At 40.1% G+C, this 26,770-nt stretch overlaps 1 protein-coding gene across 10 annotated transcripts in view; it reads left to right on the top strand.

The window, feature by feature from the left end:
* RARB (retinoic acid receptor beta) overlaps positions 1–26,770 on the top strand; it is a 324,032-nt gene that overhangs the window by 230,686 nt on the left and 66,576 nt on the right. For 5 of the 10 annotated variants that reach the window (XM_061362668.1, XM_061362669.1, XM_061362672.1 and 2 more), the window contains one exon: positions 24,691–24,839. In XM_061362668.1, the coding sequence (XP_061218652.1) occupies positions 24,691–24,839 (149 nt within the window). Of the gene's footprint in view, positions 1–589; positions 1,356–24,690; positions 24,840–26,770 lie in introns of those variants that run through there. The other 5 variants (XM_061362677.1, XM_061362676.1, XM_061362675.1 and 2 more) reach the window with 5 other exon arrangements.

Genomic DNA, 26,770 nt, shown 5'->3' with positions numbered 1-26,770 from the left:
CCACTGGGGAGACCTGGAAGCACTGGAGGGTTTAGGAGCCAGGGTTAAGGGATGAAAGATGGACCTGACCCCCCCCGCACGCCCGAGGAGGGAATGGCCTGTGAGGTCTCTGCCAGGAGTAGAGCTGGCACCAGCCGTGTCTCAGATGATGGCACTGGGCAGGGATCCCTTCTGGTGTGCAGAGGGGCTGCATTAGGCTGTGAGGCTGCTTCGAGTCTAGTCCTGCCACAGCGTAAGTTGAAGTGAAGCCCAAAGCAGCAGCCGTCTGCCCCTCACTCATGGCCTCTCTGCTAAAGAAAGGAATGGGGCGGCGGGGAGGGGGACAGGCACAGAAGTTTTAGCAGATTGAGCTTCATTCTCTACAACGTCCAAAACCATCGCTGCCTCAATTCCCACCCCCATTCTCCTCCTCTGGCTTTTGGTTGCTTTGGGGTTTGGGGACTTTATTATTGTGGGTCTGTTTGCAAGCTGGCTCCCGGTCCGCGCCCGCCGCGGCTGTACCCGCTCAGCACCAGCGGGGCGGCTCTGGCAGCGCTGGGACTAGCCTTTGCCTGCCCGCCCGCCTGCTTTCGCCTGCCTGCTTGTTTGCAGGGCTGCTGGGAGTTGTGAAGGCGTGTGAGAATCCTGGGAGCTGGTGATGTCAGACCGCTTGGGTCATTTGAAGGTTAGCAGCCTGGGAAGGGTTCACGGAAAGTTCACTCGCATATATTAGGCAATTCAATCTTTCATTCCCTGTGACACAAGTAGTAGGAAGTGAGCTGTTCAGAGGCAGAAGCATCTATTCACAGCCGAGGGGGATCCCGAGTCCCTGCCGGAGCTGTTTTATCCTGGGGAGGAGGGTGATCGGCACAACGCGGGACACGGCACGCACCCGGCGAGCGCCTGAGGAGTGGGACTGAGTCTAAAGAGATTTTGGGGGGAAATTTCGTAATAATTAAAACTTGGAATGCCGCTTGCTTCCCCCCATCTTGCTGGATTGGCTGGGCAGTCTGGAAAATGGTAAATGATCATTTGGATCAATTACAGGCTTTTAGCTGTGTTGTCTGTCATAATTCATGATTCTGGTCTGGGAAAAAGACCAACAGCCTACGTGCCAAAAAAGGGGCAGAGTTTGATGGAGTTGGGTGTACTTTTATGTGCCATTTTCCTCTACACCTAGAGGAAAGCACTTTTGCAGGCATTCTGTGCAGGGGGAATCATGTTTGACTGTATGGATGTTCTAGCAGTGAGCCCTGCTCAGATGCTGGATTTCTACACTGCGAGTCCGTCTTCCTGCATGCTCCAGGAGAAGGCTCTCAAAGCATGCTTCAGTGGATTGGCACAAACAGAGTGGCAACACCGACACAGTGCTCAATGTAGGTCCCAACTGTTATTTTTCCAATTTAAAGCTGCTGTTATTATTATTGTTGTTGTTGTTATTGTGTATTTGAAACATAAATATTTTTAATTAAGCACAGGGATAATGGGGGGGGGGGGGTTGTGTAAAATGTGGTTTGCAAGCTTTTTTTCTCCTTTTGTCAAGAAAGAAAAAAGCAAAGAAGCACCAGACTGCTTTTTGTTTATCCCTTCTCATGCAGCATATTGATCCTAACAACAGTTGTGGAGCCAAGCAGGAACACATAAAATTATAGTGTAATACAGCAAATAACTTACAAAACTCTAACCACTGAAGGACAAATTTACATAACATCTCTGTGGTAGGGTTTTTTTCTGTGTCTCCTTAATCTAACTTTATCGCACCTCTGATAATCTAGATGCGTGTTGTCTCAAAGTGCGTTCTAGCAGAGCAGCCAAGCAATTAAAATACTGCTCTGAACAGTTCTTGAAAAGGCATGGAATTGCATTGGGTAGATGCCATTCTAAAAATCAGACAGTAGTTTTAAGTTTCCTAAGAAAAGGCAATATTTCTTTGTACTGACCTTGCTGCCACCTTTCCTCTTCACTTTGTTGCTCTAAGAAGTTGCTGTTTTGCTAGAAAACTACTTACTGTGAACACCCTTTGAGTTTAACCATCAATTATTTCTCTACCTTGAGATTCAGGCAGCGTTGCACTGGTAACGGAGGAGGGAGAGTTAGTGGCAGGACACTTCTGAAAATGCATTATTGTATTATAGGGTCTTGTTTTGTTGCTGAAGTGCATACATGGTTAACAATGGCAGTATTTTATTACCTCCGTTTAAAGTTTGAGAAATGACAAAAAGTGCCAGAAAGCATCACCTTATACAGCTTGTAAAAGCTTGCAGGATGCTTCACTGCTCTGACGGTGATGTAGATAAATGACTTGGCTATCTATCAAAACGTTTTTAGCACACTCGCAGGCACTTCAGTACACCATTAACTGTATAATGCTTTTTGAAACTGTTCTGCAGGACGTTAAGATGTTACCTAGGAATTAAATAGTTTTTCCTTCAGTAAGGTTTATTTCAAAGGGGTGGAGGGTGGAACAGAAAAAATGTTTCGTGAAAGTGTTTTTCACTGTGCTTAAAAGTTTTCAGTCACCGTATGACGTTTGTGTGGGCTGAGTAATGAAAAGAGAATTGTAAAACTCAGTGACTACCAGCCTACCACACTGCAAATGTTTTGATGTCTTTACAACTAAAATGAGCTGTGAAGTTCAACGTGGGATGTTTATTTTATCCGTGCTGTTTTCAAAATGCTTCAAACAAGATACAAAACAAAGCTTTTACTTTAAAATGTTTCTAGCTATGGGAGAGCTTCAGTTAGGGGAAACAAAAAAAAAAAAAACCAACCCCAAACAGATGTTTTACTAAAAAGGTATTTTCCTCCTTCCATGGTTTAAATTTTAGTATAACTTCAGTGGTGATATTGCGGAACCTGGAATTACATAAACTTTCCTGGAGTAGGAGGCATATGCTGTTGTTAAAAAGCTTACATTCGCAAAATGTTCTTTAAATAACTTCTGGCTTCAAAATGCCCTGCTCATTCTCTTGTATGCTGTTAATACCTAGAAGCAAGATTCTTAAAAACAAAATATATGGTGCTTGTTCTTGGGCAAGTTAAACACAGGATTACCCTTATCAGAATGGAATGAGTGGTAAATATGTCATTTGCCTAGGGCCTGTGGTAAGAGACAAGTGTTGATAACAGCAAAGTTTAGTTAATCAAAGAACTTGTATTAACAAGAGTAAATAAAAAATACAGGAAAATGCATTCAGGAATCCAGTCTTGTAACTTTGTAAGCAATAGGATTAATCTTCACTGCATGGGAATTTAAATAAGGCCGAAACCTGAATCATAATACATTGGCTGTAATTTGAACTGTGAAAGTTAATGGTATAGAAATGTGGAAAAGCAGTTTAGTTAAGGCCCAAATGAATAATTCTCTTTGATTTCTAGAAGCAGCTTTGGTTTTAGTTTTGATGAAAGTGTAAGCACTTCATGTGTATGGGTAAATACATGTAAGTGGATTATAAAACACTAAAATTCTCTCAACGTGAGATTTTATCTTGCATCTCATAAAAATAATGACAAAACCAGAATTTCTGTGGTGCAGAAAACTTTTAATGGTTTAAAGGTTGCTTCAGTGCTTGTAAATACAAAGATAGCAACGTTTAACATTAACTTGAGTGTTTCCTGATTCTCTATTATTATGAAGACCTCGGTAATTTAATTCAGTGTAATTGTAGCCAAATTTTGAAAGTGCTAGACATGTGATAGGTTTTTTGGTTTATTTTGTTGTTTTATTTTTTGCTCTGCCATAAAAGCAGGACACCTGCAGCTATTGCTTTAGACCTTAGAAATATTGCTTTGATAGAGATGTGATTGTAGAGTAAAAGGTAAATGGTTGTTAAGGGAATAATACATGGATAGTGCAGACTCTGAACAGGCCAGTAACAATCCCAGACAGCATCAGGGTTTCAGCTCAGATGCTGGCAGAACTGGAAATTGCAGGGGTTAGGGCGGAATGCTTTAGGTCTCCAACTTCAGTACATCTTCAGTATGCTAATCCCATTACGATTCACTAATCAAGCACACTCCTGCATCATCACGAATTTGCTAGTCCACGAGGGTCTGCAAAGTAAAAATAGAGGGTAAGGCACAGCACACACGACCTTAACTTGTATGGCATTTTTTTCCTACTGCCTGTGGGAGGAAAAACCTGCTACGGGTTTGCAGTGCAGACGTTAGCCACTGTTATGTTGCAAGATGTGTTAAGAGCACACACAAAAATACCCAGTTTTGTGCTCTGTTTTATGTGATATTAGATATTGTGGATTTAAAAGGAAATTATTTATCTGCAAAGAAATGTTAAATGCAAAGAAATACTCAGAGTAGAATCGGCCTCACTTATAATCACGAGTCATTCTCACACCTTTTCTCGTAAGATAAAAATCAGGTCAGTAATCAAATCAGACAAGAATAGTTCTTATGACAACAAAATAGTAAATATTGCAAGAATAAGCATTTCAGAGTTTTTTCAAGTAAGGCAGAATTTTCTACTCCCTCATAGTGCAGCAACAACACATACTGAGAGAAAACTAGTAACTTTTGGTGAAATGTGAGCTAACTAAATACTGCTGAAGTGGGAACAGGACAGGCCATGAGAAAGGATCTGCAAGGACTGGTGATTTAGCCTTAGAAAAGCTTATTTAAAAACATCTTCATTAGTCTTCATTAATTAAACAGGCAAAAAACCGAAATCAGCAGGCCCCAAACAAGACTAAGTTTGTTTGGCAGCATGTAGTGTTTCAGCTAATTATATCAAGTAGAAAACTACTGCCATACCTACCGCGTGTTATTAGGCTTAGAAGAATATTATGGATATGGCAGCAGAACATAATAGGACGTCGAGGCTTGCACAGTATACAGTTCTTATTTCAGTTTGGTGGGAAGTGTTTTCCTGGAGAGGATCTAGCAGGTATTAACTTTCAGAAACTTCGTGAAGACTGACTCTAGAAGGCATGCATTTTCCTTCTGAATTCTGGATTATTGCAACTTTTGAGTAAAGGTTCTAGTTCCCTGCAAGCACTGGAAACATCTGTGCTCAACAAAAAAAATGCTCAGCACTTAATTTTCTTTCATCTTTCTGAATTTAAAAACAAACAATTTGAAGTGAAGAACTTGTAATCTGCATTCCCAAGTATCAAATTGCTGCAGGTGTGTTTGTTAGTGCCCAGAAGGCAAGATCTGCTTGAACTAGGCTATTTTCTTTAAAGTTCATCTATAAACTTAGAGCTGAATCACTAGGACTGCTTTGCTCAGGGATACAGTCTTTGTTTAAATTTTTATACTCTTAGCTTAATACCCTGAAATATGTGATGAGGAGAGTTTATTTCTGATCCCCTTCAGTAAAAAAAAAAAAAAATGCATAGTTTTCTTCCAGATTAATTGAAACGAGAACACTGTTTTCTAGGTGGACCCTGATACAGTCAGCTTGTATCAGGAAAATGCTGCAGGCACAGGAAAACTGTAATGGACATACACCACTGTCAAAAACTCCAGCAGGCAAAAATGATGAGAGGTGTTTGCTGGTGAAGTCTGAGTGGGTAAGCATGGAGGAAAAGCAATGTATCTTTCGGTGACTCCCTGCTTGCCTAATGAGTCTGTGCAGCCAAGGTGCAACTTGTCAAAACAAAGCCAGGCTGTCGTAGTGCTGCTTTGCCTCGAAGAGGGTTATGGTGAAGTTAAGGAGTTGAAAGAGAGAGATAATGTTTCAGACAGCGAAGTTAGTCATCCTCACGTCCAGTTAAATCCCTGCTTACTGCTGAGCTGTCTTCCTTAACCATGTGTATGTCATGCCTGCATCAGGCTCTATGGAGAGAAAGGTGCCCCGGCTGGCTGTTATGCTTCCACCTCTCCTAAACATCCCAAGTGACTGTTTTTGCTCAGGTCTAATTTATATACTGCCCTTTACACAGGCGATGAAGTGCGGCTGTGTTACACAGCCAGCATTTCGATTTGGGAGTGGGGTTGTGAAAAAGACATTGTACTCAGGACTGCTGTCTGCCGCAGTCGGCTGCGCCATGCCCCATCCTATTGAGACCTCAAAAGCAGAGCACAGCTACCATGAGTTGTGAGATCTGTTTGGCCATGAGGACCAGTGCTGGTATGCGTGCGAGTAGGGGGGAACATCCCTCTCCCCCTCAAAGTTTCTGCCTTAGGGGGCTAGCAGCAGCCTCCGAGCAGCAAATCTACAGGGGTGGGCGGCTGAGGCCAAATTAGCTGTGGTTTCAGAAGGCTTTCCAGGGCTTTGCTAGGCAGTAGCGTGCATCCCCATGAGGAAGGATATCAGTTGATGCATAAAATGGCCAAGGAGCTTCGGTAAATAGACTTTACCCTTCAAATCCAGAGGTCCTGGCAGCGGCTGTGTGGGAGGGTGGGGTTGTACTTTTCCCCTTCCTGTACTTGGACACTTTTGATTATCCAGACTTTCTGGGACTGAGCAGGGCTGCCTAATAACAAAGCCTGCATAATATAATTGCCTAAATAGGCCTATTGTCCTTTTCAAGTCACTGTGCTGTGAAATCTTTCAACTTTTTGCTGAAAATGTTGCATCTAACATTTAGATGGCGTAGTGGCTACGGCAAGGAGATCTGTTTCCCTCATTTCTCACTGCTGCGTGGTTGAGAAGCTGATTATATTCCTGCCCCCTATTGATATTTAGTCCTTTTGGGAAGCAAATATTTTAGCCCCTTCTGGCAGGGAAAACTGCCAAAAGTAATAGGCCTGGAAATACAAAGCTATGATTGATTCTGACCTTTGCTCACGTGCATGAAGTCTGTCCCCATGCACTGTGACCCATGCCACTTCTTGCTGAAATCCAAGCCCTTTCAAACCAAATGGAACCATGAAAATACAAGCCACAAAATGCTCAAAACTATTCTAAAGTAACAGAATAACAATTTTCTCTGTACTGCAAGAAACGATATAGGGAGGACAGCAGCAAAGCTGGATTTTCTAGCAGGCAAACCAAGAGTAATGTCTTTCATCTGCTGCTGCCTTTTTATGAGAACCATATTCTAGGTACAAAATAAACAAACTGATATCATGTGGAAATGATTCTTCTGTGCAGTTTTTCACTCACAGTAATCTTAGCTGTTCCTCTTAATTGTAATCAGCAAACAACTTTCAACCAAAAACGCGGGGTTTAAATTGTCTCTTTAAAAATAATCTAAGGTTTGGGATTTTATTATCTGTCTTTGCATGAGCAAATACGTTTCAAAAGTTAAGAATGTCAGAAACAGTAGCCTAAAGTTAGCATCCTAAATCCACATTTCATGGCTTCATTTCCAAATATGCTGAGCATCTAGGAGCTCCCTCAGCGCTTTAAAAACCAGGCAACATATTGAAATGACTAAATGCTATTTGGAACCTTCATTGAATGTTAAAAAAATTTTAAAGGACTTCCCCACTGTCCCCAATCTGTATGAAAAAGTAATTAAATGAGAGAGTTCAGCATGTTAACAGTGGAAATAGAGACACTTATAAGACAAAGTAGGGCTTTGCTTATGAAAGCATTACATTTAGAAGTCAGCCGAGGTTTTGTCCCTGTATTTTGTCTGCCTCGGATTTCCCTGATTCTCAGTTTGCTTCCTTGTGTTAAAGTCCATTCATCACTTATTTATCTGAGTGCTTTCAAACTTGTAGTAGTATAGATTTTAATAGCAAAATTATCCCTTCATATACTCTCTCATCATTAGCAGCTGCTCAGGATTGATTCCCAGTTGCAGCAGATTAATATGATTGTGGTCATTGTGCATTATGCTTATTTTGAGGAGGGGAAAAGAGGGAAAAATCTAGCTTCCTTCAGCTCATTTTACTAATCTGAATAGGAGCGGAGAACTTGCATCATATGATGGGGCAGCTTGCAGCAGCTCACCAGCATGGGGTCCCTGTGTGAGAACCTCCCTTGTGCATGACAATCTGATAAGGATATCATGTGGTTTGGAAACACATTCCCACAATGTTCACTTCTTTGTCCTTTTATTTAGGAGTGGGTAGGAAAAAAGCTTTTTAGCAAACTAATGCCAGCCCTTATATAACTGACCTCACTTTCTTTTAGCGTCCTGTTTGAGCCTTACAGTTTCTTCAAGTACTGTTGTTAAGAGAGATGGAAATATAATCCAGCAAGTCTGTGTAAAGAATCTTGGACACAGAGTGTATAATACACCTTTGTTCCTCTCGGACAAGGTGATTTTTCTTTCCCATGCTTATACCATATATAAACTGAATATTGCAAAACTATGTAAGTTAAATATACACATACAAGTGACACTTATATAGCTTTAACAGGTTAAAGCTTGAATGAGTATTTATAAATTCTCAGTGTTCTGGATCTTCACCATTAAGGGCATGGTGTTAAAGTCCATCCATAGTTTGGAGGGATTTCCGTTTTATGCACTTTCAGTGACTTACATTTTACCCTCTAAGTGCACCCCCTAAGAAAAAGAGCAGAGAAATGTCTGGCAACAAAGGGATTTTTTAGCAGAGCTTAGTTTCTTTTAGTGGTTTGGAGGGTCTCTTTTCATTGAACCATAATATTTTTCTCTAGGCTCATGTTGTATTTTTAGCATGGCTCTTTGACAATAAAATGACAAATTAAGTATATTTTTGTCTTTTAGACAAAAGTACTTAAATGCACTCAGCCGTCCACCCTGGATTTTAATAAGAGTTTCGAACAGAGAGAGTGGCTGTATGAGTGAGCCTTTGGTGTTATGTATTTACCAGTGCTTTTATGAAATACCCATAAAAGCTCATGCCATTGTGCTGGATATTCAGCACAATGAGCATGAATCGTTTCTTAGAAATAAAGAAGAATCATTCTCCTTTTAAAGGTACACAGCAGAGGTGTGGAGCAATTAGACAAGTTGCCAGTGTTGCACCAGCTAGAGAAAACTACCACAGGTTGATTTAACTCAGAATTTCGTCAGAGGGTGCTTCAATCCTAGAAAGCCGTTTGTGCCTGTAAGATACAAACAGTGGAAGGAATGGCTCCATTAAAATAAAATTAAAAAAAAATTAAATAACAATAAAACCCAAAACACACAAAAATCCAACACAAAAACACACAGAAATCCAAATAACAGTCAAGTAAAAAAAAATCTCTCAAATCCTATGATTTTTAGATCTGAATGCAGCTTGAGGTTGAGTGGTCATTGGCCATTATGCCGCTCGAGTGGTCCTTTCTGCCAAGCTGCCTGCACAGCAGCACATCACATACAAGTGCGTATCTCCTCTTTGACCAAGAGACTTCACTGTCATCTTTCTGGTCGTGTACCAGAATCACTCCTCTGCCAGCTGATGACCAACACCACGAGGATTCCCAGGTCTCTGCATGATACGTGGAGGTAGCAGCATCTGAGTTGCTTTAACTGTTTTGCTTCTTTGCAAATCCTGATGTGGGATAGAGCTGTTGAGGTGCAGTGCAGCTGTACTCTGGCTTTCAGGGGTCTTGGAGCTTCATGCCCCTAGTGCTATTGCTCAAAGGCTGTCTTCTGGCAGAGTCCAGGACAGAGAGTGGGCTCCTCTGCAGCTCACCTCTCTGGGTCTGCCAAGTGCATTTATAGTTCCACACCTTGTACCAAAATCCCACCATGCAGACCAGCGTTGCCTGTCTTTCCAAGACTGAGCATTCACTCGCACACCAAGGAAAAGGAGCTAGGAAACTGTGTCACAGTGCCATCTGGCGATACGTGCCCAAACCTTCCTTTGGCAAGGGCTGTAGCCGTCGAGGCAGCTGATCCGCAGATAGATGCTTTCCCCAGGACCCTGGTTCAGGTGCAGGGAAATGCCTGTGCACCCCAGACGTCTACTCTCTGGGGCTTTTTTTGCACAGCTCTCTAGGTTGCTCTAATCCTTTACAAACCTTCCCTTCCTAGCAAAGAGCACTGATCCGCCAATATACACTTTTGGCTTGAGGCACAAGTCAAAGGGGTGGCTAAAAAAGTCAGGCATGTGTGACCTTTCTCATCGTTAAGATAAGGTCCTGAGGGGAAGGTTGGTTGGGTTTTTTTAAGCAGTTGTTCATACTTCCATCTTTCAGCTTTTGGTCTGAGGAGATTTTTCTTCCCACCCCCATCTTTCAGAGTATTCCTTTGCATTGCTTTGCTGTTGGGTTTCCTCTTTTCATTCGAGGAAGAAATTTTAGTAGTTACTGGATCAGGTTATATGTCAAATCCTCCTTAGTGGCTGGCTGAAAGTCTTGGAAACCAGTCTTTCTCAAAGATCCGTCTGTTTCACCCCAGACTTTGAACATTAAGATGTAGAATGCAGAACAAATGGCAAATCTCCCGTGTCTTTCAGATACTTCTTCAAAGTGTCTTTGATGAGGGAGCTAACAGAAGAATATACTTCTCCCTCGTCCTCATCCCCAGTGAAGCTCAGCCTTTCTCCTTTTAGAGAGCATATTCTGGCTGTGTTTTTCTAGTTGCAGATGTCATCGCATGCTATGCAGGTTAGGTATGCGTGTATTGCGACATTCACTTATCTGAGACCATGGCAAGAAGGATCCATGATCCCTCCGAAGTTTCAGAAGGAAGACTTTGGCTGCCTGCAAGAAGTCGGAGCTGACTCATATCCTTCTGTGCTTTTTTGGGGGGGTTGGGTTTTTTTATTGTTGGTTGGGGGTTTTTTACCCCCTTTATCCAAATCCTTTTCTTTCTCTGTGTTTTGAGAGGTCCTACAGGACTTCATGGTTGAAACACAAGCTGTGTGTTAGGAAGTGCTGCATGTCTGGAGGTGGGAAGTGCTGCATGTCTGGAGGCGGTTTAGGAAAATAGCTGTGCCCCTGTCCCTGAAATGGGAGTCTCATATGAACGCTGTAATTGTTCACAGGGCCTGTTTTCACCTTTACCAGAATGTGAAAGCAGAGCTTGGTTACCCTGATACTGCCCAGTGACGCTGTGTTTTGCTTCTGCTAACCTTAATTTCTGTTCAAGAACAAGAATCTACTCTGACGAAAAGAGGTGCGGAAGAATGACGCAATTAAATGAGATTAAATCAGAGTATCGGTTTCTCTGGAGCACATATTTGGCTCTTTGCTGACAATCTTTTCCCCGTTTTTCATATAAACACGTATTCTCACATGATAACTCTTTTTGAAATATTAATGCTTCCAGGGCTGCATTACCTTTGTTTCTTCATCAAAGTCCATTACTATGAAAAGGCTGCTGTTCCTTAGGCTGTTTCAGCTTCAAAAGAATTTTAGGGCCTGGTCTATTGGAAAGCTCAGGGGTATAATTAGTGAAAATGGAAATAGATGCAAGAGAAATTTAGTTCCTGATGTTTTAATTTAGTGTAGTACTGCCATGTGTTGTTGAAGAGGATTCTTAAAGGCAAACATAATTATTTCATTATGGTCTTCAGAATGCTTTCATTGGTCTTAATGACAAGAAGCTGCATGAGGAGTCATACATTTTAATTAGGACTTCTTATATTTACATCAGATAAATAACAAATAATTGATGAAAAACAAAGTCTTCTGAATGGATGATTTCACACAGAGCTCTGGTTACAGTTTAATGATAAAACATTTCTCTTATTGCTTTGCATTTTAATTGTCTAGAATTATTACTCTAACAAAGATCTCAAAATACTGTTATTTCCATGCATTTCATTAGATTCAAAGCTAGTTTATATGACTTTGAAGCTGAGAAAGGTGTTTTTCAACATACAACGTTTGCAATCAGTTTCCAGCTCTATTAATTTCACTTTGCTTTCATTTCTTACATTTAAATGCCTTTTTTTTTTCCTGACAATAGACTCTCCAATAAAAGCTAGTGGGAAGAGGAGGCAGACCTTTTCCTGTGTCCAGTTCCCCTCATAGGCACAAATCCTGCAGTTGTTACCATCCCAAAACTGCCGGAGATGTTGAGCAAGTATGAAATTGTAGGACGTGTAGTGGAATTTTCTAAGGAAAACTTTGGTGCCTTTTTGTCACCAGCTTAGTTGAAAGTTGTACTCTGAAATCTCTTTGATTTATTATGGAAATCTTATCAATACCCTTTTATAATTGTGTGTATGCTTTCAGGTGCATTTAAAATACCTGTATTTTTTTTTCCTTTTCTTTACCCACATTATTGGATGCTTTATAATACCAGGATAAATTATTTTAGAGTTTCCTACTTGCAAAAGCCTTTTATGTTTGCAAGCTCCTCAGCCTTTCATTTTTGTAGCCATGTATTTCACATGATTCATTCCTGCAAGTGTACAGAACGCTAATTGTTGTTATTGATTTTAAATTCACAACCATTACAAGTAACACAGATTAGTGGCAGATAAAGAGTAATAATCCATGGAGTTCTGGAAGTGTTTCATGTTTGTCTGTAGTACTTTATGTGATCAATAGTAACTGCCCCATTGAAACTAACTGCTGTATCAAATAACAGTAAATCAAATGAATGTGCTTACAGATTATTTATTGAAAGCTTTAATTGTTCACTGGGGCCCTGCTTGTCTCAGGAAACAATAGAAGGCAGTGATAGGCAAAATGCTTTGCAAATGCCAGGGGTGCCAGCAAACAGTGGGGTGTCCTTCCTGCCTCGCTGGTGTGAGAGCTTTCCAAAATGTGCCATGTCCCGCTGTACTGGAATTGCCCATTGGGACTGGTCCTAGCATAAATTGGTCAGAGGTGAGTATTCTTAGAGAGCATTTCTTGAGTTCTTAGGTTAATCTTTTTAATTATTATAGATTGTCATCTTTGGATGACAAACTTGTTATATATGGTGGATCAAAGTGTGGAAAAAGATTTCCCAAGATTTCCAAGAGGTCCATTTAATGACAGGATCAGACCTTAGAAAAGGAAGTAAAGGAAGGCATACCAAACATACTCTGTGGAAAGCTTACCTAGGTATATTACAGTTTTGAGCAATTACGTGCTGCTGTACAGTTGTCAGACTTGTGCAAGTACTAAGAAACCAATTATTTCTAGCTAACAGCACCATAGCATTACAGTTTACTAATTTCACAAAATGGACACTGTTTTGTGAAACATATGCCTATGTGTGATATTGGATAATCATGATACAGACATTTTAAAATTACTTAAAGCATGGTAGCTTTAGTCATAGAGCATCCGGAAGAGAATCTCACTTGAAAACAGTTGCTTCCTTTTTTCAAGCATAAGCTTTGCCGTAAATTTCTTGGGACATCTGGTGCCAGGACTGAAGGTTGCTTGTCCAGTTCTTGGAAAATAAAGTAGTTCCTTCTTGCCATATTCTGTATAAAATACAGTTTATATTTTCCCTGTTTGTAAGACTGGGATGTTGCAATCATCTGTGATCAGCTTAGCTGGGAAAAAAAAAAACCTAAGTCACTGATAAACTCGGAATTAAATAAGACCAGGTGAATAGGAAGTACTGCTAGCATGTATGTGTTTGCTTACAGTGTACCGACAGATGGTACACCGGTAAAATCATGAGCATTCCTCACTCCAAGGGTTTAATAAGAAAGTTCTCTGCAGGTAGAGAATAGGAGAACAGAATATCAGGAAATGTGCTCTGCAGTCACAGTACTCTTCCTATCTCCAGTCTCTTGTGCATGTCATATTTTATTGATCTTTACGCTTCTAGGCAGGGAGTGGAGGTGTGCTCTGAGCCACAGTCGCAGTGTTGCTACTGCTTGGCTTTAGGACACTGAACTCCTTTCCAGCATCCAGATTCTGCTGCACCTGTTGTGCAAGGGGCAGAGGGATTTTTGCCAGTTTGACTGGACCAGCAGAAACTGAAATGCACCGATTAAAAAATATATAATATATATACAATTATATATATAATATATATATAAAGAACATTTATGTAAACTCAGTGCCAAGGACTCTGAATTACAAGGAGAGGAAATCCAGGGGTGTCTCAGTTTTTCATGGTACCTTCCCCACTGTGTTACCATCTTTTGTCTGGAAGGTATTCAATTCAGAAATACAGAAATTCTGCTCAGGCAAGCATTACGCTTGCTAAACTGTATATTTTATTTGTCCCCTCAGAAGATCCTGGTGATGCTCAGTTCTTAAATATTCCATAAGCTTGAATTTCGTACGCTAGCATCAGAAATGTTGAGATGAGCTGCATTTAGTAATGCACTGTCCTGGTCTGGCATGTTGAGGAGTTTGAGGACAGCATTCGTCCCTGTTTTGGTCTCAGATGTTGCTCATGTATGTGCGCTGGAGCATGTCAGAAAGGTTAAGTTTTGGTTTGACTGCCCGTCTAGTTGCAGATAAGCTCAAATTGTGAAAGCCATTTTTTCCTGTTATGTCATGTCTAAATGTAAATAATGTATTGTTTTAATTATACCTCCACAGTTGCAGCAGTACAGTAATGTGGGTGCAGTTAGGCTAGAGTAACGATTAGTTTTGATGCTTACTTAAGTAGTAAGCTACGTGAATGTGAAAACATCTATATACAAGCAGAAGTACCCCAGAAGTCCAATGCAATAGCGTTAAGGGCATGGGAGATGTGTACTGAAATACCTGCTTGGTTTAAGGATCTACCTTTGCTTCTCTTAGTCTAAGCATTGCCCTGTCCTCTGCAGGAGGCTGCTGCTTCATGGCAGGAATAACTCATGGCTCCATTTCACAGCCCCAAGCCTTGCCAGCTGCAGCAAATGGCCCTGTTTTGAAGCAGCATAACTGGGAAGCTGGACACATGCTTTTCTGCCCACTCCATTGGAGCATTGGTAACCTCTGGGAAAGGCCAAGGGGTGGCTGCCTGGGATTTGCTGGTTCAGCAGGTTTAATCCCAGCTCCATTGTGGCATGGAATTGTACCTCTGGGTGGTTTAATGCCAAAAACAAGGTCTGTGTTGAGGGCCTGAGAGTGAGATCCTGAGCAATGAGATACAAAGCCTCACAGTTACCTGTTGCCTTGTAAAAAAGGTGAGTGGCTGTGTGACAAGGGGCTGTCAAAGAAAATAAGGAGATAGACCTCCTTTTCTAAGGAAATCAAAATTTAGAATTAGCAGAGTAATAAAAGCCTTCTAAGGCAAAGCTGGAAACAATACATTTTTAATAAAATGGGCAGTTACTCTAATTGCTGATACCCTACTGTTCAATTTCTTTTAGTACCCTTATTCATTAAATTCAGCATACTTATTATTTACAGATGTATGCGTTTTAACTTGTTTATAGAAACCATGCCTTGCAGAAAGCTGTGGATGGTATAATACTAATTTGTGTTTATTGCTGCGTATAATATGCGATTTTAAAAACAATTAAAAAGAGCGGTGGAGCTCATCATTGGAGTCAGCCCCAAACTGCCCATGAAAAGTGAAATATTAGTACCATGTACCACCTTAAAGGTTATAGGCCATTTGTAGTGGATTGATAGCATACCCATTAATGAAGAATTCACCTGTTCTTAAAGATTTTAAGCTCAGCAGTATAGTTTCTAGATATTATTCTAATGTAACCCATTTAAACATATGTGATGGAGTTCATAATTGTCCTTGTAAATGGGTATAGAAAGGAGGGTATATAAATCAATTAGTAATATCCAGCAGTATGGCTGTAATACAGATTAATCAGGATAAGCTACTATACTCACTTGAAGTAGTTTTGATCACTGAATTGGCTCTTATTGAGTCAATCTATTAATTTTAAGATTTAAAAACACCTAAAGATCAAAACGTTCTGAATCAATGGTCCTAAAGTTTGAGAAATAAAATATGTAAAATATTACACAGCAGATCAGTTTTACTGAATTTCCAAGGAGAGCACAACAGTTTTATTTTGTCCATGTGGTACTGAACCACTGTGTAATAGTATTACATCATTAAAGATACTAAAACACTCAATTTCTTGCTGTATTTAAGCCACAGCAAAAAAGTCATGATGGATGCTGTCATAAGAACATGTTGAATATATAGGAAATAAAAAATTTATTTGGCAGACATAGTAATACTGAAAACTAATACTAACTTGGATAGGAGGTAAGGTTTGAAGAATAAAATCATCATTTTGTATAATACTTTGAATTATTCTGTTTTGCGTTTGATGCTTGAAAAAATTTGATGATAAAAGTCCTCAAACACTATAAAACATTTAACAACTATACATGGAAACTTTATGACCTAGTAAAATATTTGGATATATGTGAAGATTATAGTCAGTACTTCATTTTCCTTGCATTTGTTATTTATTTTTCAAGATACTTGAGCTGCGTTTTCTCCCATTTATGTTTAGAAGTCAAGAGTCTTTCTTGGAATTGGTGGCGTGACAAAATTGTAAAATCTGAGAAAAGAATCAGGCCCCTTTTATTTTAAATGGTTTGTCCCTCACAGTGTGCCTTTTTTCTTATTTTTGATCATGCGAGGAAAACATGCTGAATTTCTATCAATATGCCACAGATACAGGCTCAGTTTTCATAAACACGGCAGCGTTCTCATGCTCCCTACATAGGCATTGCTGCTTTGCCTATGCCACTTCACTGCAGATGAGGGTCTGACCTTGGGAATTCACTGGTAAAGAAACAGGGCTCAAACTGTAGGACAAGTTCCTTTTCAAAGGAAAATCTGCCTCCTTGCAGATGATCATACAATTTATATATGTGTGTGTATATATACATATATATATATTAAAAAAGATCCTATTTTCCAGTTTTGCAATAGTATGTAATTTTCACTGCTGCAGTTTTCCAATGGCCAGGCAGAAAGTCACCGACCTGAAAAAACTATGGAGCTAGCATCTTTCGGATGTTTTTCTTCAGTTTTCCGTACGATTTATTTTTTTCATTTAACATGTTTTCTTTTTCATTTTGAACGTAGGCTCCTAATCCAAAGTGATGAGCTGCTGTCCTGTAAACTCCACCGTGCCTGCCAAACCCTCAGGCCATCTTGTCTGTACACTTACTTTCACCCTGTCTCCCTCATGGTGTCTGCTTGGCCATTTATTTAGTGCAAGGCCCTCCTGTTCTCAGTTACTAGTGCATCATTAAGTCTCGCTGTCCTGAGAGTAACACAGGTATAACCAGATGCAGTTCCTGTCCCTGATATAATTAATCCTGACAAGCTTTCTGCCTTCTACATTTGCTCAGGTGTAAATGCATCTCAGGCTACATGGATATATAAACTCAAATGTAGGACTGCTTTGCTGATACAGCTATAAGAAAAACCCCAAACCTCAACCTGAAAAACAGTATAATTTTCTTTGAAAAGATAATGTGAACACAAATCTCCAGGGATAGTGGAGTTGGAACTTGAGAACCAGGCATTGCGAACCTACAGAGTGACAGCAGCCTCCTCGTTGTCCTTTACTGCTAGCTGTAGTAAATACGTGTGTAGAGTATGTGGTTGTCGGAAGTCCTGGGTTTACTAGGTGAAATGCCAAAGGCTGCAGTGATGGCTTCCCATTGGAATACATGTGGGACACAACAAAATGATGCAACAGCTTCAGAAAAAAAGGGTTTAGGGTGTTTTCAGTCAGAAAGACATGGTTGGGGCATACTGGTGACTTCCAGATCATATGTACTCAATATATAAGACTAGCCTGGTATATTCAGGCTAAATCACAGACTGGGTTGGAAGAGACCTTAAAGATATCTAGAACACTGCTAGGGATGAAGCAGTCACAGCTTCTCTGGGCACCCTGTGCCAGTGCCTCACCACCCTCCCAGTAAATGTGAGTAAATATTAATGCAAGGCTGATGTTGGCTTGGGCAGTACAGTCAAGAGTAGAGGTATTCGTGGCAGCCTCTGGTGTTTCTTGTGCCTTTGTGGAACACAGCACCCATGTGTGTGCCTGCTGCTTAGTTGCCTTCAGGAGAGGATGTGGGACTTCTCTTCAGAGCATGTCTGTTTCTGCCAGGACATTCCTCTGTAATTGTATATATGGTGGGGTAGTCTTACAGGAAGATTCTTAGCAGGACATGCAGATCAGAAAATGAAGACAAGCCTTTCATCATCTCTCCCAAGTTCCCTGCCAGCAGCAGGGGTAGCTCTTTGGGGCAGAAAGCACCCTTGGCCAGCCTTGCAGTCAGCAGGTGAGCAGGATGCACGCACAGACTTAGGGGTGCTTTGGAGCCTCTGCATTAGAGGGACTGAGCACAGACTTACCTGAATTCCCTGGTCTGTCATGTATCCCATATGTAACTTGGGGCACGACACACAAAGCCGTGTTTGGAAAATGCTGCTAGAGCTACAGTTAGGTTTTTAGTTGCTGTTGAAAATCCCAGTTGGGTTCTGCTTGGAGTTTTCTAGGAATTTAAGACCAAGCAAATCAAGCTCTTAGGCTGTCAGTGCTTCTGTTTCCCATCTGTAAAGTTAAAAGAATAGCTTTTCCCTTATCTAACTTAAGTGTTACAAGGTAAAAATATGAATGATCATGGGTTGCTCACATACTGGAATAACAGGAACCATGCTTGTAGATCAGATAGGTGGAATAGAGCAGGATCTTTCATGCTGTTAAACATGGCAGGACCAGAAGTGCTTCCAGCAGTGCTGTGTCGTGGGCCCTGGCAGAGTCACTCAGGGTGTCTGTGATCTGCACAGGAATGTCCCTAGGGAAGATGTGCTGGCAGGTGGGGACCCTTGACTACCTTAATAAATGGCACTGTGAAGTCAGGAAACTGAATTTGCATGCTTTAAGAAATGGATTCATAAAGAGGCCAGATTGTGGCATAATGAAAAAGTATCTTATAGAAGGATTCCCACCCTTCACTGGGCAATCAATAAAGGATATTTGTGGGAATAATAAAGAACGAAGAAGTCATTCTGCTAAGGAAAAGAAGCTGTGTTGTGAGACTAGAATAGAAGTATAACCAAAAGATACATGCTGTTGTCTTCTGATTTACTGCACAAAAATCTGGATACCTGTTTTGTATTGGCAGTAGGATGCTGAACTTTTTTTCTTGGCCTTAATCACCTGATATAAAGGTTTCAAAGGCCTATACTCCTATTGTATAGCCAAGATCAGTATCCACTGACTCTGCTGACTTATGTTACATGACTCTGCTGGATAACATTAAAGATTTGCAATTGAAGCTTGGCAATTTTGTTGATGAAAGGCATGAAGGAGTATGATGCCGCTCTCTCTCTCCCAGTTCTAAACTGAAGGAGATTCAGCAGTCAAGTGTAAACACTTTTGCCATTCTAGTTGGCAAATACAACTGGTATATACACAGCAAACACATTTGCTGAATATGAAGAAGTCCCCTTTTTTTTAAGACACATCCTTCAAAGTTAGTCTGTGTTTTTAACACTGAAATACTGAAATAGTTAAAATAAAAGCACTCTGAGGAGCTGCTTTTCAAGTAATAGCTCCTTTCAAGGTTATGGAGGCCTTTCAAGGTTCATTCTTTAAAATACATTTTGACTTGGCAGGATCACGATCATTACCATTATTTTTGTTGGAGAAGTACTTGAAGGTCCTGCAGTGTTGGTTACTGTACAGCATATTCTGAGACCCTGCCAAAAATACTGTACTGTATAAGTACATGAGATGTGAAAGGGTGAGGGAAGAAAACAGTGTCCTGATGGTATGTCTGCTTGCAGTGAAGGAATGGCCAAATTTGTACTTGGAACTTCATTAGGGTAAGGATATCAGAGCGGAGAGTGTGCTTTACTGCTGCTTATACTCACAAGGCAGAGAGCAGAGTTCAGCAGGACCCCTCTTCTCCCAGATGTGACGGGACAGAAGCCAGCTGTCCATATCACTCTCTAACTGACAAGAGTTGTAACAGCAAAAGCACTTTGGCTTTAGAGGCTTCTGCCAACTCAGCTATGCCTATTGGGGCTTGCACCTTGTCCGAGATAGCCATTGGCAGCAGCAGCCTGTGCCCTAGGCATGGCACTTAAAATGACCTGGTCTGAGACACCTTTTGGGTGACCTTGTGTGCAGTTTCTTATTAGTAAGACCTTGCAGATTGGGCTTCGAGCTCCATAACCTCTACTTCTTCCTACTTCTGTTGTGATTTCAGTCATACTCTAGAAATCCTGAGCAGCAGCACATAGGAAAAGCCTGTGGGATACTCTTTGAGCTTTTAAAATAACAGGATTTTGAATTGGGCACCCTCAAGCAGAAACCAGGTCATGAAGTTTCGTCTTCTGATATTTATGTTGAAAGTGGAATGCCCCTTTTCAGACTAAAAGCAAACCTGAAGACTTGAGAGTTTTTTTTGGCTTTCAGCCCAAATACCACCTTGTTTTTTTAACACTGAGATGGTCTTGTAGAGATGAACTATGACTTGATTATTACTGGCAAAATTGTAATGAAGAATTAAAATAGAATAACTTATATTTAATGTCATGCATTAAGGCAGATGTATGCAGCAAGCAAGACACAAATAATGAAAAAGAAACTCTCAAATGTGGAAAACATACTTCATTAAGTATTTCTGAAAATCTTGATAATAGTATCTCAATCTGGAGTTATTGTGGCAGCCCGTGTTTTAATCCAGCTATGTTATCTCGAAATAAGAAGCATTCCCTCCTGAACCTCGATGCATACCCAGCTCTGTGAGGAAAGACTTGATGGTGGTGACTGCATTGATTAACATTTGCACATGGCTTCCCATGAGCCTTTTCCTATGTCTTCCTGCCCTCAGTCCACTCTACCTCCACGCCACCAACCCCTAGGCAGAACAGCAAGCCAGCACAGCAAGTACCAATACATGAAATAGTAGCACGACTTCTTTAGTTTGTGTTGTTTTCTTTGCAAGGGAGAAAATTAGAGTCTTTGCAAAAGAGAAGACTTAATTTTCCTCTTTATGTTGTCTGTGATCCCCACCTGTTGTATATATGGTAAAAATATCTGGGACTTATAACCCAGCAACAGTATGCAGCCAGAGTCATATGTGACCCGGTCAAACACACACTCACTGAAGGGTCATGGCCAGGTTACTAAGTCAAGGCTGGCAAGTCTCCACCATAATGTTTTCTTTCTCTCTCACTCTTTTCTTTTTCTCTGCTCTCCTTGTCTGTCTTCCAAACTACAATTTTAAACCAAAACCCAAACTCTCAGAACAATGCAAACTATTTAAGCATGACAAATTCAAAGAAGATTTTTATTAAAAAAGAAAAAAAAAGGTGGATGGGAGAGCTGAGTCTATGATATTTTGGACTTAATTTTATAGTATAGTTTTATGTGGCACATGAAAGAGAGAAATTTGTATTGAAACAATTGAAACCCACTTTTCCAGTTCCTGGCTCTTTCCTGGAAGATGATTAAAAGCAGACTTTTTTTCCAGACGAGACATAAAAATTAAATGATCTACAGTATATAGTTATTTTTTCAAATGTTTGGAGGCTTATAAATAACTTCTACAATCAAATGCACACATATAAGCAGCAGAGAATCTGGTTCTAATTACTTGTACTTTAGTTGAACTTTGGCGTTTCCTTTGACTTTCTGCCTAATGTATGTGAGCTGCGTGCCTTGCACTCCTGCAGTGAATTCACACACACACACACACACAGAGAGAACAGCAAAAAATCCAGACTCTGGTTGGTGCCAACAAAAATGAGGGTTAACAGAATGTTTTGACCAAATGCAACACTTCGCTATTCACCCTAATTAGCTGAAATTGCTGCTTCCCACCAGGGACCCTGAGCTCAGTATTTGAAATTCCCTTGAGGCTATCCAGGAAATGCCATTTGCTTTACAACTTCTTATTCTTTTAAGACTCAACTGCCCAAAGTACGCATTAACATGCAAGCTTATAAGTTTCTAGCAAAACTCAAGGCATTTCCTAGTGCCTGCCTGCTTCTAGATGGTCACAAAGTAAAATACCTCCTCCATCTGTCAACAGGGTTTAGCTGGCAGTAAATTAGCTCTCACAAAGCATGCTGTGCTTTTAAAGATCTTATCTGCTGCTTTATCTAACCTTTAGAAATATTTCAGACATCTTAGGAATTGTGAAGTGACCGATTGTTTAAGTCCCTGTGTGCTTAAGCTGCATTCAGTTGTTGGGTGACAGCACTGAGGCTCTGTTTTCTCAGGTGAGTAGGGACCCTGAAGTGTCACATCCTGCAGGACAAGACAGCAGGGCATGGAAAGAGGTTGCCATTTTCTCCCCCTCCACTTCTAAATTCTTCCTAAAATCCTAAGACTTCTTTAAAGATACCTCTTCTGGAAATGTCAACTACCTTCCCCCATCCTTTCTTTTTTTTTTCCCACGTTGCACGTGCAGGCATGCATGGAAGAAAGCGGGTTCTGCTGTCGTGTGACCCCTAGCCACTGACATGATATAGAAATAATGCTTTATACCTGCTGAGCATGAATTGCTGCAGATGCCTGCACTGCATTTCTGCGCTTCCATGATGGCAGTATATACATTTTCAAATAAAGAGTTAAAGTCTAAATCCAAGGAAGAATAGTAAGTTAGAAGCTGGATAAAGAGTTGAGCATGTGCAACCTGAGTTCAAGACTTCTCCAGAAAACTGTACATTTTGCCTGTGATCAGAAATTAATGTTCCTAAATCGGGTTTTCTTACAAAAAGAAAAAAATAACTCCCATGATAGTTGTTTGATTGATGCAAGTATTATATTAAATAGATTAAAGCCCTTTCAGTGTCACACATATATATATATATATGTGAGTTTTAATGAGTGACCTCTGGTTTACAATGTCTCTTTCTTTTTCAAATCGTCTAGAAAAGAATTCTGTAGCAGCACCTTCAGCTCTTCAGTTGTTGACTATGTTGTGTTTATTAACTGAACTAGTAGCTTAATCTCTCTGGTTATCGCAAGTTGCTGGAGCTTGGCCAGTGCCTGACGGACCTCTCTGCTACATGTGGTCTATGGCTCAAACACTGCTACAAGCTGGTCCTTGTTTGGCATGAAATCATGAAAAAAAGCAGAAGTGTATCAGTATTACCCCTCAAAGATTGCTTTCGCCAAACTGAACTTGCAGAAGGATTGCAAGAATGCAGTTCTTTTATTGAATAATAACCTTGTTTTGCCTGGGGAGCCTAAAACCTGCCTTTCAGATGGACTGAGAGAGTTGAATGAGCTAATACAAAACACATTGTCTTCTGGTATTAGAGTTTTAAAGCTAAAATTTTACCATTCCATAGGCTGATTGGAAGCTACCATAATTCATGTACGAGCATGAAATAAGGTGAGGAATGTTTGAGGCCTCTCAAGGGTATTTGATGAATTTAACTTTATTTTTAAAGTACTAATAGATTATTGATTCAAGCAGGATGGCTGTGCAGAGATCAATAACAGAACTCTCTAGCTCTCTTTAATACCAAAAGTTACTGTTGAAAAGAAATGATTGTTCTCATCTGTGTTTTCATTAAGAAAAAAATTCATCAAAGTTTTTGTGCAGTAGGAACCTGCAGGTTTGCCAAGGTTCAGTGTATTTAATGCTGAAAAACCTAAGTACAGGTCTAGAATTGTCTTAATGTCTCAATTTATGGAGCTATGTTATTTTACTTTTCTGAGTTTTTTCATTTGGGTTTTTTTCACAGCCTCCTTATTGTTAGATGTATAAATAGTTCCTGTTTGAAGCATTATTTTTTTTTTCTTAAAATACAGCCTCTAACATGTCACTCAAGCATTTCTTTTCTTCTCAAAGAATATTTGTCTTTGAAGTTGCTTCTAGCTTAACCATAGTAAAAATGGCAGAAAGAGGCCCTTCTCTCACAAGTAATCAGAGGTTGCATTGTGCTCCATGATGCCCTCTGTGAATTCTGCAGCACATGAGTTGACAATGAATCATGAGTTTAATACAAATGTATCATCTTTGTAATCTGAAAAAAACCAGGGTCAGTAAATCTTGTCTAAGATTTTTCCATTGAGGAATGTTCTTTAGGGCCTGCTGTAGTAGTCTTGAGATTTAGCTCTGCTGGTAATGCCTACTATTTCTGGATAGATCTGAGTTCACAGATCCTGTCACTTCTGTATATCTGTTGAAAAGTTAGAGGGATTTATCTGAGAAGCAGCAGATGACTAGGTGAAACATGAAAATGTATTGTACATCTACCATAAATGTGAGGAATGATGACAGGATATCACAGAAAACTAATGCAGATGTTTGGAAAGATGTAGTTCGCATGTCTTATCTTGCATTGTAGAGCTTTCATGTCCTTTCCTTGAAAGGGAAAAGTGGCTTTTCATCAGGTTCAAAACAAATGACCATCTAGAAATATTAAGGCAGTAAAGGACTATGGGGTTGTAGTGTGTAAGTAGCTCTTTCTCAGAGAGGTTTCCTGATGTTACAAATCCTAAGGTTAGTAAGGATGTTTTGCTGGGTTGTGCTGGTTTAAAGAAGAAGACAAATCAGGCAATTTTCACTTCAGGTATTACACTTAGTCCTTTGTCTCTTTACATATGTCCTGATGCATGCTGCTATCCTGCTGTGGCAGAATTGCACATTTTGTAGAAGAAGGCAAGTGATGATATAAGACCTCTTCCAAGATTCAGTACCAATTGGAAGGGTGCATGTCACAGTTTCCTGATATCCAGCATGCACACATGGATCCCACACAGTTCAGTAGACTAAAACTAGAAAATCTGTATTTTTGGAGCCTGGTAATAGGTGCAAGCTCTGTCTCTGAAGAGAGCTGAAGCTTTTGTGGTGGTGAGTTGCTGGATTGTGAAAAATGGTTGGATATTTTAAGATATACTTTTGAGGCTATAGTATGTAGTCCTGTCATTACTTGCCTTGCTTTAGTTCCCCTTAAATTTTGCTAGGAAAGACAAATGAACGTTTATTATAGTTTAATAGTTATAATACAGTAAACAATCAGTTATTTAAAATTCCTTCATGAAACATTCAGTTATTTCTTTTTTCTTTTGTAGCAGTTGAAACTCAGAGCACCAGTTCTGAGGAACTTGTTCCGAGCCCTCCTTCACCACTTCCACCCCCTCGTGTTTACAAGCCCTGTTTTGTCTGTCAAGACAAGTCATCCGGATATCACTATGGTGTCAGTGCTTGTGAGGGATGTAAGGTGAGTACCATCATCTCCCTTTCCTTTTATAGGACAGCGTTTCATTTTATAGAGAGGCAGCGCAATGCCGTTTGGTGTGACTTGATTGTCTCCAAAGACCCCTGTACCTTTCTTTCGTGAATTAATTCTGATCCATGAGTAAAGCCAAGTAAATTACCATCATGCCTGGAATTGCTTCTTCCAAAGTATGTCCTTCAGAGACTTCCATAAGTATTGACTAACATAAGAATGTGATCACAGATGCAGAAATAATCAAAGAGTAAAGTGAAAACACTTTGAGACTCTTCACTGTCCATCATGTCAGAACTCGCACAGCTGTTGGCTGTTCTCAGCCTTTTTCTGTGTGCTGCTCTGTGTATCTAGGGGGTAGAATTTGGGAACAGGATCTGATCATCTGGAAGTTTTTGGCATAGACTCTAACTATCTGACTAATCTCAAATCAAATTGGGAATTTGAGCATTAGCAGGTTGGTATTTACAAAATTTAATCTGGCAGACTACAGGGCTGGTACATCTGCTAGATGCTTTCCAGTGCTCCGATTGTCAGAAGATGACTTGACTATCCATAGGATTTGGTAATACAATACACTGTTCTAAAGTAAAGAATATCTAAAAAGATACACAGCAGAGAAGGAGTGTCAGCTAAGCCATGAGTCTAAGGCAATAATTAGAGATGTGCATACAGCGAACAGTAAGCATGAAAGAAAGAAGGTAGTGCAAAAGTTGCTGAGGGAATATATTGTAGGACAGATGCGCTCATATTTAACTTAATTAGTTATGGCACCGTATTGCAATGTTCTTTAACAGTTAAAATAAGACCTATGATTTCCATCTTTCAGATTAAAATAGTTGCGTAGTGTTTAGTGCAGTGAAGATACTAATGTATGCCAAAAATGTGACAGGTGCTATATCCATATAAATAATTAGGTTAAATTAATAAAAGGTGTTTTGCTGGTTTATATTTGTGAAATGTTATAATATTTTCAGATACTGAGCAGTTAGCCATTTTTACTTTATCCTTTGAACTTGCAGCTTCTTCCATGCTAATGGCCTTCTGTGGTGACGTAACATATCATAGTCCTGGGTTTGTGTCATTTGGCAAAAAGCTATAGGACTGGAGCCTGGTTTTCCCTGTTTCATAGCTGTAGATACTGAAGTAATGAAAGTAGCTATTCAAGTTCACCTTGAGTTTAAAATGTCTTTCTCGTCTTGAGGTTTTCCTTGGGTATCATGTCTGGGTTGTTGTTTTTTTTTAGATGCCACAAAAACATCAAAATGTAGGCGTCTTTTAGGAAGAACTATGGTAAGAATGTGCTGTAGCTAATTTCATTAAATAGGATCTCTCATCATACTCTGATGCTAACACACAGATGGTGGTGTCATTTGCTCACCCACGAATTCCCTCTAAGTGCAGACGTAATTGCAGACTGTGGCAAAAAGGTCACATGTCCCTAAGACTTCATTATATTTGAAAAATATGCAAAAATAAGCTGTAGGTCTTTTACTGGCATACTGCAAAGCATTTTCATGCGTGATGAAAGCAAGACTGCACTTGTCAAAATACATGAGGAAACCCATCTTGTAATGTGCTAGCCATTATTCAACAACAACAACAACAAAATCGTCTTCACTTGCTAATTTGCAAGATGGGGTAATTCAGTATTTAGCAATAGCTGCTGTTAAAAGAAAAAGAAATTAAAAATTAGCTACATAGAAAGCCTGTCAGTCTAGGGGAAATAATGAGATTTCAAAGCTGTAACTTGGCTGCTTGAGACTGGTATGACTTGGGTTAGTTGATGCTAGCTCTTCAACAGGTAGAACTTGTATTTTATGATCTTTTCTACTGATTGAATCAGCTTCCTTTGTGAGTGCCAGAAGCTGGCAAAGAATATGATGAGACCACTGAGTCAACCAGTGGCACCTTTGGTGGTA

The sequence above is a fragment of the Neopsephotus bourkii genome, unplaced genomic scaffold (assembly GCF_033783945.1).
Source record: "Neopsephotus bourkii isolate Nb327-2 ecotype Australia unplaced genomic scaffold, CSIRO-AGI_Nbou_v1 NB_1132, whole genome shotgun sequence".
NCBI lineage: Eukaryota > Metazoa > Chordata > Aves > Psittaciformes > Psittacidae > Neopsephotus > Neopsephotus bourkii.
Note: the sequence above shows the minus strand (reverse complement) of the source record. Positions and strands in the feature narration are given on the sequence as shown.